Raw genomic sequence first — 17,712 nt, forward strand, 5'->3', positions numbered from 1 at the left:
ATACTTTTCCGGAAGGCGCTGAAGACTTGGTTCTGCCAGTGGGCCTGGTGAACCCAGAGCAGGATGGAGCCCATTAAATGGCTCGTGTGATCTGCTGTCACCAGGGTGGGAGGTGTGGGGTGAGTTTGTTATATTGTACTATATTAATTTATCTGATTCTTTTTGTTAGTTTTTATTGTTTTAAATGTGGTCTTATATTCTGTAAGCTGCCTTGAGTCATCATGGATGAATAGGCAGCAATATAAATTCAATAAATAAATAAATAATAATCAAACAAACAAACAAACAAATAAATGTTATTTATTCTGTAAATGTTTGTTAGTTTGTATGGAAATCTCCATACCTTTTGACAATTTTTATTCATAAATAATAAGAGTATTAAGGAGCAAAAAAAGAAAAGGGAAAAAAATAGAAATTCCCACTTAGCATATTTTCAATGATTTACTTATACTTACTTTGCCATTTTTAACTGTCATTTATAAAACCTTACCTTGGTGTTAGTGTGAAGTTGCTGTTAGTTACTTTTTTAACTTCTACAAATGGACCTGGCCCAGTAAACACGACAGGAGATGACTCGTTCCCACTTCTAAAAGGAAAAGCTTTGCTTAAAAGATATCCTTTTAATTATAATAACAATATAGAAATTATTGTGCTGTATTATTTGTGGTTTAATAAGATAAAGAAATTACTTATTAAACATATTTTATAGCACATTTGGAAACGATTACTCTTATGAAGAAATATGCTAAACTGAACAATCAAAATATGCCAATACTTCTACCATCTACACAAGGAATTAGAAAGAGAAACCTGGCATTTACTTTGGACTTGGGCTACAAATTTCCCAAACTGATGGCCAAAATAGAGTTAGTTATTTGTTGATATTGTTCTCCCTATATCAAATTAAGAACTTGCATTTGTGAATCCATCTATTTGATCTAGACATGGAAATATTGTAGTCATTTAAATGTGATTAAGAAGTCTGCATAATAATAAAACTCTATATGTGTTTATAAGTGAACAAAAACATAATCTGCAGGCTGGGTTCCAATATAACAATGCTGGTATGGTGGTAGGGGAGAAAGTTATAGGAGAGAGAAGGTAAATTGTTACAATTTAGCTCTTCAGTTACCACTGTAATTATTCAATGTTAATATACAATGTTATAGTAGTACATAGAGAGCTTCATGTTTTACTCTTGCATATTGAGGAAATGAAAATATAGACTAAATTCTGTACTGAATGTCAGAATAAATTTAATAGAAGTCATTAAAAATTGATGAGATATACTGGGAACTAGATAAAGCAACTATGAAAATACTAATGGCTAATAAACCAGTATTTGGAAGCTATTAGTTTCCTTCTTTTTCCTTCTCTTATTTTCTACAGGGATTTTTTTTTTTGGGGGTGTATGAGTTTGTTCTTAAAAATATCATTGCTAGCATTATTGTCATTGTTGTTATTTTTAAAAGAGATCTTTTAAATAGTAGAAGGAAGGGAGATTTCTAAGTTTTCAAAGCTATTCTGGATTTGGCAGGTAAATTTCAATTATGTGTAATATACCTTCACTTATTATATAAAATCTGTATTTCCAGTGAATGGCAGTTATAGATTTAATATTAAAGGACTAACAAAAGAATAACTAAATGCATAATTTAATATATCTTATACTACTACAATAATAATAATAATATTCGGCATGTGCTGCTAAACATCTAAATTGTCTTCCATATAAACATTTTTTTCCTGACTAAAGTGTAATCAAATTGACATTAAGCAGACATGCCTTAGTCCTTGAAGAAAGTTTCTGCTGCTGAAAATGCCACTGGGAAAGCCAGGTACATTATACATTATGCAGAACATTAGAGCTTTATACCTGCTCTTTCTTCCAAACTTCCAAGCCAATATTATATCTGTCATATAAAGTATTAGTGGAAAAAATATAATCAAAAACTTTACTTACCCTAGTTTTAACCGATTGCAGATACTGGTTGATGATTCTTCTGTCCACTCATTAGCACAAGCTGTAAACCATAGTGTCTCAATTTTGAATTGGACTAGCCCATTGGAGCTGAGAGAACCATTGATCAAGCGCACTGTCATAAAAATAAGTTTTAATATTATAACACAGATGGAGGATTAGTTTTATTCATAGCAAACTACGTATGATCAAGTTCAAATTTAGCAGTTGTGAAAAGGTATGATTTGAACATGTTCCTGTTTTCCCCATCCAAATCGAAATCAAATGCTGTAATAAAACTAGATTTTGAAATGAACATTGTTTTTTAAAAAAGTGCACCATTTTCCTGGCTCACATTGATGTATTTAGTACTGATTGTTCCATAGTTGTTCTTCAATTACTTGGGATCCATATAAATAGTGTATTTACCAATTGAGGACCCATGGGCCTTTGGATGATAAACACCTTATATAGTACACTTAGAAACACTTAGATCAGGGGTGCCAAACTCAAGGCAGGATCTGGCTTGTAGAGTGCTGAGATCTGGCCCACAGGGCTGCAATGGAAACAGCAAAGGAACACCCCGTGGTGCCTCTGCCAGTGAAAACGCATTTTCTGAGGGCCACATGTGGCCCTCCCAGGCTCCCTTTTTGGCACAACTCCCTCCTACAACCCTCTGCCAGTGAAAACAGAGCTTAGGGAGGCAGCTTGCCTCCCTGAGCTGCAGGAGGTTGTTGCGGCTGAAAATGGAGCCTGGGAGGGCCATGTGTGGCCCTCTGAGTTTTATTTTTTCTGGCAGAGGGCTGCAGGAGGCCCATTGCGGCTGAAAACAGAGCTCACAAGGGCAGTACATGGCCTTCCCAAGTTCCGTTTTCACTGGCAGTGGGTTGCAGGAGACTGCCGCAACAGAAAACAGACCTTGAAAGCCTGTTTTCGCTGACAGAGTGCTCAGGCTATCATAGGAGCCTCCAACACAAGTGATGTCAAGATGGCTATGGCCGTGATCACCTTGCCCCCCCCCCAGATCAAACACAACCCTGAAGTGGCTCTCAATGAAATTGAGTTTGACACCCCTGACTTGGATAATCCATAGGAAGAAGTCTTTAGCCCTATAGATTAGTGCTTCTCAACCTCAGCAACTTTAAGTTATATGGACTTCAACTCCCACAATTCCTCAGTTAGCATGAGGTTAAGAAGCAATGCCCTAGATCAGGACTGTCAAACTCGCAGCCTGCGGGCCGGATGTATCATGTGCTGGCCACACGCACACACAGTTTAGCCAAGGGAAGAAAATTCTTGATATGTCATGTGACACTGCTGTGATGACCTAAGTTTGACACCCTTACTGTAGATGTTCCTAACCTATAATTTATGGTACCCCTGTAAGTATGGTGATATAGCCAGAAATTGCATTAAGTAACTTGCAGATATCCACAAATAGGACCAATAAGGAACACTTAGAAAAGCTTGCATGATTAGACATATGACCATATGTTTAAATGAGGATTATATCTTTAACTTGGGTCTGAATGTTAGAAACACTACTATTCAACCATAAGCCTATTGGATCTGTATTTACTCCATGTACTGCAATTCATGTACTTAACCTGCTAAGAAAATTTTGCAAAATGTTCCCATTTTTTATACAGCATATGCTTGGTGTGTTTTGATTAAGCATCTGTTATGAAAAGCAATAATAAAGTTTTCTCCCTCTTCAACAAACACAGTGGGAGACAAAATAACAAGTGAAGATAAGATACCTGACAAGAAATGTCTTAAGATTTTTATACTAAGACTTAAGATATATCCAATGTGAGGCAAAGAACTATGTCTACAAATTTAAGCATCTATTCACACAAACCATTGTCAGTTCTTACAGATGATTAACTGTTACTGCTATCACTTTTTTAAAAACCAGCCCTCAGCATCATTTTATCATTGGATCTGCATATAAAACGCTGTGGAGAGTCTATTATTTTTAGTTTATGTAAAGCAGAGCTGTGCACGGAACATTTAATATTGTAAATAACTACCTTCACAGATGGTGCTGTGACAACAGCTGTCATTGTTGTCAAAGTAACTTGCATCTGTGTTGTGAAACAGTTGAAATGTGGCTCGTCACAGCTGTTTTATACTCCTGTCAAGCACTTTTACTGGGCTTACATTTGGTCCTAAATTTCCTTGAAAAGAAGATTAAGGATGCTTTTTTGGACATGCTGAGCAGAATATGTATAAGTCTGCACTAGCAGAAGCACCCCTACTCTTATGTGCAAAAAGAGGCCCTAAAACAAAATAATTATATTTTGGTTTCAAAGTATCAGGCTGAAGTCCTCACTTACTAATACTTTCTATTTTCACTGCATGGAACAAGAGAGGGGTCCTTGGTGCTGATGATGTTACTTAGTTTGGATAACAAAATGTTTGCAAGAAAATAACCAAGCTCAGAGAGCACCAAGGACCCCACATTTCAACTGAGCTACAAATATTCTCCTTTATTAGAAAAGGAGAGGCACACAAGCAGGTGAAAGATAACTCTGTACAGATTTTTTTTTTTTTTTTTAGTGAGATGGTTGGGTTGGGTAGCCTCTTTTCTAAAAGAATAGGCTCCTCTCTAAAAGGGATAGGTGAAAAATCTGCCCAAGAATAGCAGCTTCCCAGTACCTGGTTGCTAGAATGTGTGGGTTTTTCTTTTTTTCTTTTACATTCCTATTCTTTTATTCAGAATTTCACCATTCATTCACATCAAAGAACATGTCTTCCTTTTCTTCTTTTACATACTGAACCCAAGGTACATTTGAGATTTTACTTTACTGTACAGCGGGCTTTAAAAGGGCTCCCTTTGAAAATAGTTACCTTCCCTGAATTTTGGATTAGAAATGTTTTTTTTTATTATTATTTATTTATAAATATTTACCACAATCTGCTTCATCAGAATTATCTTTACAGTGCTGGAATTGATCACAAATGTGAGCCTGGGGTATACATTCTCCACTTCCACACTGATAATAATTCAGTCCGCATGCAGCTGTTAATAAAGAAGACAAAGAGACTGTGGTCCATGAAAATTTGTTAATAAATCAGTAGTTTTAATGTTTTTTATAACACAGAGCACATTTCTCATTTCTCATGTACAAGGTAAAATATTTCACATATATTATATATTACTTCTGATACACAATAGCCAAGTAATTTCAAGAGATGAACACTGAGAATAAATATGAACTGCAATTAATATAGAAAGCTTTTAGAGGGACCAAGCTAAAGGCCAATAATATTTACAATAACCCCAAAGTTTAATGTCTTTGTTCTTCTTACTTCATAGTTAATTTGTAATGAAGAAAAGTAGCCAGAAAGATGTTTGAATTCCACCCTGCCCTCATGCTCTTTTGTCTTTGAAAAGCTACTTCCAAGAAATTTTGGAATTAGAAAAACACATTTATGAAGTAAAGATAGACAGACTTCTTCGATTGCTCTAAGCCATGATTCATTTAATCATGAAAAACTGAAAAACCATGACTGTCTCAATTGCACAATGCAGTACGCAGAATTGAAGAACTGTTCCACAGCTATTGCACAGCCTATTTCATGGAGGAATTTAGTGGGATCTAAAGCCAGGAAAGAAATTATTAATCTACTGCTTCCTGGTTGCTAATCATACTACTCCATAAAATAGTAGTGGGCTCCATATTTTTCATTGTTTTTAATAAGTTTATTTTGTACATAGCTTCTTTAAAATGTTTGGTATATTATTTTCTGCTTTCTCTTTTTAATTTATACAAATATGCTTTGATTAGAGAGGTATAATGTAGTAAAATCAACAAATTAATCAATAAGTAATCAAGATTATATTGCAGGTGAAAATTTATCACTGACCTAGACTGCTGATGTATAATTTATAATGTAAAACAAGAATGAATCAAAGAGAAGTCATAAGAATTGAACATATTGAATTGAATTGAATATATTTTCTCTCTGTTCTTGGTTCCCTATGCTTTTGTGTGGTATGGGATACTCACCTGGCATGCCAAGATGGTAACCTGTAGTAAAATTGGCTACAAATCCTTTTCTGGTTACAGATTTGTCCGAAATGAAGAGCACGGTCATTTGGTGAGTTGTAGAGAATATATCTGGCAATGGGGATTTTCCAGTATATACCGCTTCATAGCAAGGAAAAGTATATCATTACTCCAAAAACTAATATAATTTTGTTACACATCAGAATGATAGAAAATAAAACACATATAGGACAGAAAAAGGTCTACTTCTACTTTTTTCATCCATATTTAGATGGATGATCTTTGAAGCTTAATCTAGGAAAAACCCTGAATTTTCAAAATACTGATTAAGTCTTGAAATATTTTGACAAATGCTAAACCTTAAATGTTCTTTATTCATAGATGATATTGAATGTAGTGTAACTTAAAATATGCACTTCCTTTATAGTTTGGGATGGAAAATTTATCTGGACTAGATCCAGGCTGTATAATATATCAGAAAAATTGATTTTCTATTAGAGTTCTCTCTGCGAATTTATCACAACTTCCAGTAATCTTTGCCATATCATATGGCAAATGACACATTGATGCAACAATAGACGATAAAGAAAATATTCACACCAGAATCTTCTTAATTTCTCCAATACTCCAATTTTGTTAAATTAAATTATATTATATTAATCAACATAAAAGTTTAATTCTATGTATGAAAGTATATCACATTTTATCTGCAATACTACTGCTATTGAACATTTTTATGAATGAAAATGATATTGTCACATTCAACTCATGGAATTTACAGATTTCTGGAATTATTAAAAACACTGTATACTGTATATCTTTCACTGTGTACTCTTTTTAAAAGTACAGCATAATTAGAGAAGTATTTTAATTCAGTACAATTTTTCACACATATTGATATATTTTATATACTTGCCTAAAAATAAAGACTCAGCTCCTTTACCATCTCTGACTTCTACAACATCATTAATATCCTCTAAATTAAAATACTGGAAATGAAGTTGAATATTTTTTCCTTTTTCTGCATTCAAATAAAATACACCTAGAATTATAAAATTTAAGAAGGAAACAAAACCAAAAATACTGATTTGTCAATAGTTTCCATAAAAAAGCAGGTTGCATAGTTAGCCATCATCATCATTTTTTATTAAGATCAAATTTTAATATGTTAAAACACTTCCAATACAACCCCAAAGTATAATGGCATTACAATAGTTTAATACTTCTGTTAACAATTCTCAATATGACATGGCCTTATAGGTAAGGCACAGAACTTAGTATTTAAAAAGGGAATTTCAGGAAGATAACCATAATAATTTAACCATTGATGGGTGGTTGACCAATGAGTTAGTTGAGATTCTTCTTAGCATTTGCACCTTAAAAAACATATTCTGGGATTCCAAGTTCACCAGAGGCACAATGGCCGCAACTAGCCGAAGTTATTATCACTATTATTATGTTACTACTATTATTATTTCTCACTAGTGTTTATTCAAATCAGACTTCTTTAATATATTCTGATAATTATAAATTAACTTTTATTAATATATTATTAATACATTCTACAGGTTTTGAGCAAATTCAGGGGAGGTTGATTCATGTTAGGTGTGCAATAGGCTTCTTGAAAAACAAACAAACCAAATACCCCATTACACAGAAGTATAAAAGAATATATAACAAGTTCATAGAAAGAGACAAATTTGGATCACACTAAAGACTTATTTACTCCTTTCCTAGCTACCTTTCTTATATGTTTACTCTCAGATTTTCAGCCTCCTTCCCCACTCCAAGTTTTTAACTCTGCTACTGTGAAAACTAAAAGTATGGGATGAAATATGTGAGAATGAGAAATGAGAAGGACTGAGAGACTGTGTAGTACTTGATGATGCTTGATGGGAAAAGGATGCAGAATGATGTAATTTTGGTGAGCAGTCTGATAATCAAGGGACCAAGATTGGAGACAGGTGATACATGAGAGATGACACAGGTTGTTTTTCTGCTCACTAGTTTGGAATAGTTGTAGCTGTGTACCTGCTCTATACCAGAAACAATAAGTGAAGTGAACAGATTTTTAAAAAAGACTGGAAACTAGAGAAACCAGAAGCATTGCAGCAATACTGGTTGGGAAATAGCGATGCTCCATTGAGCTTCGTGAAAACCCAAACTGACAAACCACTGTTGGGGAGTCTTTGGACCGGATCCATCTTGTAGGAACGGGGGAGAGAGAAAGGTGCCTTGGAAGACCAAGAGGAACAGGCAAGTTCCTCAAAAGGTCGGAGGCAGCTCTTTGACCCAGCGGTGGGGCGGCAGCCATTGAAATGGCCATTACAAGCTGGGGCAACTGGACTAAGAATTGAGCAAGAGTGGTGATGAAATGGAGTATTGTTAACAAGTGAGTGATTGGCCAACTCACAGGTAAGAAGGAAATTTTTTAAAACTTTAAAAGAGATCCCAATCTGAATAAGTGGCTAATTGGCATTTGGGAATTCAAAGTGAAGGGGAAAAAAATAAAGAGAAACTTTAAAAATGAAAGCCTAAAAGGAGAACTAACCACCTGGATTTAGAATTGGACTTGGAAGAAATTAAGAATGATATAAGGAAAAGGAAATTAAGAGAAAGCATTTTTTAACAACAAAAGGAATTAATCGAAGAACAGGAAGTACTACTTTTGTGGATTTAGAATTGATACTTTTGCCTGGGAATTGGAGAGAGACATCTGCTGGTGGAAAATAAATATTGCACTCAAGCATGAGAAGCCTTTTAAGGCTTCTGAATCTTACTCCAACTGTTTGTTTAAACAGTTGGAGTAAGATTATAAAGAGAATTTGAAAGAATACAATTTCAAACTGGAAAGGCTCAAATGACTATATGAATTGGACACTACTTGGAAAGAAAAAGTAAGAAGAAGAAAAGACATCAAGTGGACTTGAATTGGAACTATATATAAGCCAAAAGAATAATAAATTTAAAAATTATTTCTTCTTAAATTGAAAATATGGAGAATTGGGAGCACAAGTATGAGGAGTTGAGGGAGATGTTGCAAAAGGTGCAAGAAGCTTTTAAGGGAAACAAAGAAGCAGAAGATTGGATAGAATACAAAAAAAAAGAAAGAAAGAGAAAAGATAAGTGAGATGCTGGAAAGAAAATAATTGAAGGAAAAATGTATGTATAATTCTAATCAACAATTTTTTTAAAAAAGAAGTAAGATCATATATGCTGCAGTAGAATATACAAAGTCTGATGAACCAAGATTGTAGTAGCAGTAAAGCTTTATAGGAGTGGTGTCCAATGGAGATTGACCAGTGGTTATTGATAGTTAGTGTTTGCATGATCGAATGAAGTAAACAGGAGTGGGATTCCAGTGGATTTCATGGTATAGGGTGGGGTTGTTGCTCCTACTGTGATTAGGTCAGAGGAGGGTATGGACTATGGAGTCTAATAAAACTATTGGCTGTAATTGCCAAGGAAATGGGTGGACTACCTAGAAAAAGGGGTACCTATAGTTCTGTAAGATTCTCTCCTGGTCGAATTGCCTCTTTCTGGAGCTAGATCACTGAATCATTTTGCTTTTTAATGCCAGATATGTGGATAAAAAGAGCACATCCATTTCCCATTTGTTGGTGGACATGATGAGCTGCCTGTATCATTGAATCCTAGTTAGATGAGAATGGGATCTAGATTTCTCCAAAGTTTGCTTTTTTAGGCTCTAGCTATTACAACAGCTACAACACCAGATCAGAAAATGAGACACAATGACATTTTTCTTACATTTTTACAATAGCATGTGTTCCCTTAAAAAGATAATAAAAAAGTATAATCTCTATTTTTTTTAAAAAAAAAAGTTTTATTAAAAATTTATTGAAGCTGAAGTCAAAAGCTTCTAATGAGCCTCAGTAAGATCTTCATTAATTCTGTTCATGGCCATACAGTGTGTCATATTTTCACACTTGTCTAAAGGTTTGAAGACATGTAACTTACAAGACATGTAACTTACAAAATGCTTTATTGGGGTAGTTGTTTGGGTAGTTCATTGAAGTAAATGAATTGTTTGGTTCCCACAAGGAATATGGACCTCCACAATCAGCTAGAAGAAACAAAGTATATCAGAGATGGCAAACCATTGATTTTTGGATAGCCAGAGATCTGCATAGGTCGGTTGCTTATTGAATTAAAAATTAAGAAGCAATGTTTTAACCCAAATCTGCATCCTCATATCTACATATATATTTCTTATCTCATCTTTTGAATGTTTCTAGTATAGGTAATAGCCGTTATGTATCATTTCACTATAGGTATTTAAAATGTATACACTCATGTTTATGAGGACTTTCCTGATTTTCTGTTAAATATTTCCAAATTCAACAATATATGAATTCTGTTTGAGGAGGTAATGAATCACCAGATCAGCTTGTTGGTATAAGATAAAGAAATAAAGGGAGACTAGTATAGATCTATTTCAAGCTATTTAGCTCTCATCAGCTAGCCATACACTTACTTGGATTTAAACTTGGGCTTTAATATATTAATATATTTAATATATTACTAATATTAGCATTTTAAAGTAGTTTTTATTCTTACTATGTTATTGATGATTATGCTGTTTTGGAATGCTTTTGCTTTTGATATCATTTGATGTTTCATGTCAAAAAAGAAATGAACTGATCTGTACACTGATGGTGGATGTATGAGAATGCAGAAACAAAGCATTAGATGAGAGACCAATTATCATTGTATTCTTTGTATGGCTATAAAGAAAAGCTTTGCTTCCTTATGGTTCCTTACACTTCCTTACGATTAAATCTTTTTCACAGCATTGGTAATATAGGTACCTTACTGGTATAGCTGGATATATACTAGGTTTCTAGTTTCATTTAATGTCTTTCACATGCCCATTATAACTGTAGCATAGTTTCAAATAAAATATTGCGAACTGTAAAATTAGACTTTCTGATTGCAGCTCCTTGCTTTTGAAGCTTGTATTTGCTCTTTGAAGGTACTATGATATGTTTTGATATGCAGCTGCTTTAGAACAGATAACCCTTCAACTTAGTAGACATTTTGTAATTAATTAAACATTTTGCTAAGGCATTTTGTAATTAATGCGTACAACATGCTTTATGAATTCGAAAAGTGTCCACATGTCCCAAAAAAATTGGAAATCCAAATTAAACAAATGAACAGTTTTATAGAAAGCATGATGACTGTTGACTGTTCATGGAAAAATAACAAATTAAAATTGGGTTTTTTAAAAAAAAAAACTAGGGAAAAAACTAGTATGTATAATGCTAAAAGGTTATTGTTAGCATTTCAGAATTCATAGCAACATGGAAGCATCAAATCACATCTTTTTAAAATATACAAGCAGAAACTGGGTTTCTGCAAAAGAAAGTTAGTTATCTTAAGAGGGTTAGAACGGTTCTAGAGAAAAAATGAACCAGGGTCACAACAGTAATGAGCCAAGCAAAATTACTAGACTTTCTGCTATCTATATACCAAATAGAATAGCTTATCATTATCTTAAAAATGAACTATGTTTTAAGATAATTTTAAAGTATAATTTTACATTAAACAGCTCACTGAGCATGGCATCTTTTTATTCTTGCTCTAACAAAATATATTAGCAGCAATTGAGATACAGATGGGCTGAAAGAAGTACTTACAGGATCTGTCATTACACTTATAATGCTGCCATTAAATCTAATGATAATTTGATGAGACCGGGTGGAAAAGATTTTCTGTTATAATAGTGCTTCGTACAGCCTGTTATATTCTTTTATTAGGCAATGTTGTCTCAGCTGCACAACATCATGTAATGAAGAAAGATTGAGAAGCAATTTGGGTATCCTTCTAGACTCACAGCTGAGATTGGAACAACATCTGACAGCTGTAGCTATGGGGACCTTTGCACAGGTTCATCTGATGCACCAATTGCGACCCTACTTGAATCAGGAGGCTCTCCTCACAGTCACTCATGCCCTTGTCACCTCACGGTTGGACTATTGCAACACGCTCTACATGGGGCTACCCTTGAAAAGTGTTCGGAGACTACAGTTGGTCCAGAATGCAGCCGTGCAAGTTATAGTGGGTGCACCTAGATACACCCACATTACACCAATTCTCCGCAAGCTGCACTGGCTCCCTATTGGTCTCCGGGCGCAATTCAAAGTGTTGGTTATTACCTTTAAAGCCATACATAGCTCAGGACCAGGCTATCTTCGAGACCGCTTTCTACCACATAGTTCCCAGCGACCGGTAAGATCCCACAGAGTCAGTCTCCTCCGGGTCCCATCAGCTAAACAATGTTGCTGGCGGGCCCGCGGGGGAGGGCCTTCTCTGTGGCTGCCCCGGCTGTCTGGAACCAATTACCTCGTGAAGTCCAGACCGCTCCCACCCTATTGGCCTTCCGGAAAGCGGTGAAGACCTGGCTCTTCCAGCAGGCCTGGGGCCGTTGATCTCGTTATAGTGATCTTGCAAGACCCGGCCACAAATTGGAGGGTATGCGTTTAACGTTTTAATGTTTTAATGTCTTTTTTTAACTTTTGTATGGGATATTGATGCATTGTTTTATTCTCTGTTGTAAGCTGCCCAGAGTTGGGCGGAATAGAAATATGACTGACTAACTAACTAACTAACTAACTAACTAACTAACTAACTAACTAAATAAATAAATAAATAAATAAATTGCTTATTCACTTCTACATTGAAGAGCATTCAGCTTTACAAACTCTGATGTGACAAGCCAGAAGTGGGTGGAAGAACTTCAAGTTTTAGTGCTTTTGGAGAAGGTGTTGTTTCTGTATGTCTCAAGGTAATTTGCTGATAGATGTGTATGTTATTAACATTTCAATTTTCTTTTTTTAAAAAAAACTGATTAAAAATAAAGAGTGACAAAGATATAATAATAATAATAATAATAATAATAATAATAATAATAATAATAATAATAATAATAATAATAATTTTATTTCTATACCGCCCTTCTCCCGAAGGACTCAGGGCGGTGTACAGCCTATTTAAAAACACAAGACAAAACATCGATTAAAAATTTAAAATAATTAAATAAATTTGGCTCAATTTAAAACCCCACAAATTTAAAATATCCCAATTTAAAATTATTATGTTGATAGCCCAGCCTGGTGGAACAACAGGGTCTCAACCCTTTTGAGTTCAAAATCAACCTTGTTCAATATCAACCTTGTTCAGTATTTTGTATTACAGATAACAAACGTGGTGTATCAAAGAATCGTCAGTTATAAGATATATTGTTTACATTGCAAAAGTCTTTATTTTTGTTTGGTTTTAGTTTGTGATCCTATACAAAGAACAGAGCAAGGATCATCATGCTTTTTTTGTTTGTTCTTCTATAATACTATTATTTTTACCTTCAAAAAATATCAACGTAATTAGTTACTAATATATATTTGAGATTCAGTTTGGTCTATTGAGTGAGGCATCAGACTAGAAACCAGGAACTCTGATTTCTAGTTCTTCCTAAGGCACAAACCAACTGGGTTACCTTGGGCCAGTCACTCTTTCTCAGGTCTAAGAAACAGAAAATGGCAAGCAACTTCTGAAAACTCTTGCCAAGAAACTGCAGAGTCTTGTCCAGGGAGGCACTAGAAATCAACACTGACTAGAAGGCGTGCAGACACAGAAATGCTATATGTATAAGAAAGAAATGGCCTCTGAACTCTTGGATACTGTGTAGTTTGGGAATTGTCACACTGCAAAAACAGAGACTAAGAGTATGACATGCTGCAAGGCAAAGCTGCATGTTCTAGCCTCATATTTTTGTACAAGGGGGGGGGGCACAAAGAAATATTTCTGAGGAATTAGTTTATTTTTCTAGAAACTGTAGATGAGACTGAATGCATCCACCTTAGCCATGGTGACCATACATGTTATGTTATAAAAGACAGTTCTTGTTCAGAAAGCTGTCCCTTAGTTTTATTTTTTGGTTTTGCTTCTGCAAAGCAGTTATAAACCATTTTTTTAAAAAAAAAACATTATTAACTTCCTTCAGATTTGACCTTTCTTAAATTCATCTTTTATTTTTTCCAAGAAAATATTGTTACTATCACCACAGCAGCCATTTTGTGAAGAAACATATTTCCTAATGAAGCTATTTTTTATATTTTATGTGATTGTTAGAACTTCTCTTTTTTCTCGTGTCTGTCTGTCTCTGTCTCTGTCTCTATCTCTATCTCTGTCTCTATCTCTATCATCTCTATCCACATCCACATCCACACCCACACCCATCCATCCATCCATCTATCCATCCATCCATCTATCTTACTATATCCAGACACCGAGCCAGTTTTTACGGCTAAAGGAGGCTTAGAGTATCCTGGTTTCTACTCCAGCACTATAACAACTGTAACAACTGACTTAAGTTCAACAAACTTAAAAGGAATAAATTATGAAAATATATCCATGAACTGAGTATTTCCATTTCATTTATATACTATTAACCTGTATTAAAAGCCAATAAAACTAAAATAGAAAGTGAAAAAGGACATAGTTTTGATGAATATTAATATTAATGTGCGGAAAAATATGGCAATTTTTTCAGATGCCTATATTACAAGATTAACACAAGTTAATTAAGTTTTTGGTAAGCAAGTATTGGCAGTTAGTAGATTACCATCAATATCTATTCAGGTAGTCTAGATTGAATTCAGATTGTTTTTATTGGCTGCTTTTATTGAGACAGACTTAATATCATCGCTTTATAAAATATGAGAAGTTAGTTATTCAGTTTAATGATACACTAGATTTCTAATATTTTAATATGAGAAAAATGTTTAGCTGCAGAAAGAAGATAATAAATCTAGATATAGTCAATCTTTGCAGCATATAAATTAGGGTTAGCAAAGAATATAAAGAAGTTGATCTGCTTCTGAACTTCATTAGCAGTTTCATGACCATACAGGCCTGAACTTTTGCCCTTTTGTGCTTTCTAACCTTACTCCTATTTGCCAATTGACTGTGCATTTATTAGATAAGTTTAATATCCTCTCCTAAGAGCCTTGGTACTACAGGGGTTTAAGGCACCCTGTTATTAAGCTGCTTAAGACCAGCTGCCTGCAATTACTGCAGGGTTCGAATCTCGCCAAGGCTCAAGGTTGACTCAGCCTTCCATCCTTTCTAAGGTAGGTGAAATGAGGACCCAGTTTGTGGGGGCAATAAGCTGACTTTGTATAAATATACAAAAGGATGAAGGCTATTGCTGAGCACATTGTAAGCCGCCCTGAGTCTCCGGAGAAGGGCGGCATATAAATCAAATTAAAAAAAAAAAAAAAAAAAAATTGATAGCATTAGATCTATGCATCATCGGCTATGTGTCTTTCAACATTAAGTACTGCAGTAGTCAAATCTGGAAATGAATGAATTTAATTAAAGCTCCTTAGTTCTTTGCTTAAATCATCTGCTGTGTGTCATAATATTTACATCAGTGATCTACATCTACAAAATAATGCAATATATGGATTTTTGTCAGTATGTATGTTAGTTGGGTATCTGAATATTAATAGCGCCGGTGGATTCAAGGCTTATTTAACATTTTATGAAATTGGGATAAGGACTATTGTGTTATGAATTGTTTTCTGGATAACTTAATTATTGTTTAGATGGAAGAATACTATTCATGGCCTGGGACATAAACTACAACTGCAAGAATTCCTATAAAAAACATCTAGCTGCTGCCACATATTGATGAAAAAATAGTTCTGACACCAAACTACTACTGACAGTAGCATAACATTTTGCATATCACCCTGAATGCAAAAAGATAGAATAAAGCAATACATTCAAAATATGAAATGAAGCTAAGCATTAAAACCTGGGCAAAAATATCATTCAAAATTTAGAGTCAAGAATACTTTTATAATCTTTAATATAAATGGCAACTGGTAATAAATAGTACAGATAGTCATCGACTGATGGCCAAAATTGGAATTGGAACTTTCATTGCTAAGCAGTGCAGTAATTGAGTAAGTAGTGCCTGATTTTACAATGCTTTTTGCCACAGCCATAAATTAAGATCGCCATAAAATTAGAATCACCATGATTGTTAGGCAGTTCATGCAGACATTAAGCAAATCTCGGCTCACCATTGATTTTGGTTTGAGGAAGCCCCCTGAACAAGTCATAAATAGAGATCATGCAACTCTGGGTCACTGCAACCATTGTAAATACAGTATATGCCAGTTGCCAAGTGCCCAAATTTTGATCACGTGACCACAGAAATGTTGCTAAGTGCAAACTTCATTATAACTTCAAATAATGTTAAATGGTAACTTATGTTACATACTTGTACCATACTTATGTTACCATACTGGTAATGCTAATGAGACTCATGTTTGCTTACTGATTAATAAAATGAATCATTTTCTTGTCACAAATATGAAAGACTCAAAACAGATTAGAATAGAATAGAATTTTTTATTGGCTAAGTGTGATTGGACACACAAGGAATTTGTCTTGGTGCATATGCTCTCAGTGTACATAAAGGAAAAGATACGTTCATCAAGAATCATAAGGTACAACACTTAATGATAGTCACAGGGTACAAAACAGAACAGGATAACATAGGAATATGTCCGGCATGCATATGTATGGCATGCTGGTCTGACAGTCATGGATAGAAAAACATTACAGAGGGTGGTGAGGACAGCATAAAACATTGTGGGCTGTCCCCTGATACCACTAGATGAGATTGCTAGGGCTCGTTGCCTTAGAAGAGTAAGGAAAATTCTCAGGGACGACTCTCACCATGGCCATCACTTCTTTACTCTCCTACCATCGGGGAGGAGATATAGAAGTATAGCCAGCTGCACAAATAGGCTGAAGAACAGTTTTTATCCGTGGGCTGTCAGACTCCTGAATGAGAAAAAACATCATAACTACGTAGTATGATGGACTTCAGTGCCTGCGCAATGTGTAACCTGTTCACACTGGTGCAATAGGACCAGGTGTTTTGTTAATATGATTTATTGGGTTAGAGATTTTCTTTCTTCACTGTGAGTTGTATTGTGTTGGGGGGAGCACTGAGGGAGCTCAACCAATCTCATTGTACATATGTTGTGCATTGACAAATATTTGAATATATGAAGAACAAATACTAAATGTTGCTTTTTCCCTTTACTGGAAGTCTGTTTATGCAGTAAGTGATTAGCCATTAGACTAGACTAGACTAGACTAGACTAGAGCAGAGCAGAGCAGAGCAGAGCAGAGCAGAGCAGAGCAGAGCAGAGCAGAGCAGAGCAGAGCAGAGCAGAATTCTTTATTGGCCAAGTGTGATTGGACACACAAGGAATTTGTCTTGGTGCATATGCTCTCAGTGTACATAAAGGAAAAGATACGTTCATCAAGAATCATAAGGTACAACACTTAATGATAGTCATAGGGTACAAAACAGAACAGGATAACATAGGAATATGTCCGGCATGCATATGTATGGCATGCTGGTCTGACAGTCATGGATAGAAAAACATTACAGAGGGTGGTGAGGACAGCACAAAACATTGTGGGCTGTCCCCTGATACCACTAGATGAGATTGCTAGGGCTCGTTGCCTTAGAAGAGTAAGGAAAATTCTCAGGGACGACTCTCACCATGGCCATCACTTCTTTACTCTCCTACCATCGGGGAGGAGATATAGAAGTATAGCCAGCTGCACAAATAGGCTGAAGAACAGTTTTTATCCGTGGGCTGTCAGACTCCTGAATGAGAAAAA

At 35.0% G+C, this 17,712-nt stretch overlaps 1 protein-coding gene across 1 annotated transcript in view; it reads right to left on the reverse strand.

Moving 5' to 3' along the window:
* TMPRSS15 (transmembrane serine protease 15) overlaps positions 1-17,712 on the reverse strand; it is a 68,361-nt gene that overhangs the window by 17,811 nt on the left and 32,838 nt on the right. The window contains exons 15-20 of the mRNA XM_034418667.2: positions 9,971-10,060; positions 6,893-7,018; positions 5,977-6,117; positions 4,875-4,985; positions 1,964-2,096; positions 491-586 (exon numbers count right to left, since the gene is read on the reverse strand). Of these exons, the coding sequence (XP_034274558.1) occupies positions 491-586; positions 1,964-2,096; positions 4,875-4,985; positions 5,977-6,117; positions 6,893-7,018; positions 9,971-10,060 (697 nt within the window). The remainder of the gene's footprint in view (positions 1-490; positions 587-1,963; positions 2,097-4,874; positions 4,986-5,976; positions 6,118-6,892; positions 7,019-9,970; positions 10,061-17,712) is intronic.

The sequence above is a fragment of the Pantherophis guttatus genome, chromosome 5 (assembly GCF_059756535.1).
Source record: "Pantherophis guttatus breed Tessera chromosome 5, ASM5975653v1, whole genome shotgun sequence".
Lineage (NCBI taxonomy): Eukaryota > Metazoa > Chordata > Lepidosauria > Squamata > Colubridae > Pantherophis > Pantherophis guttatus.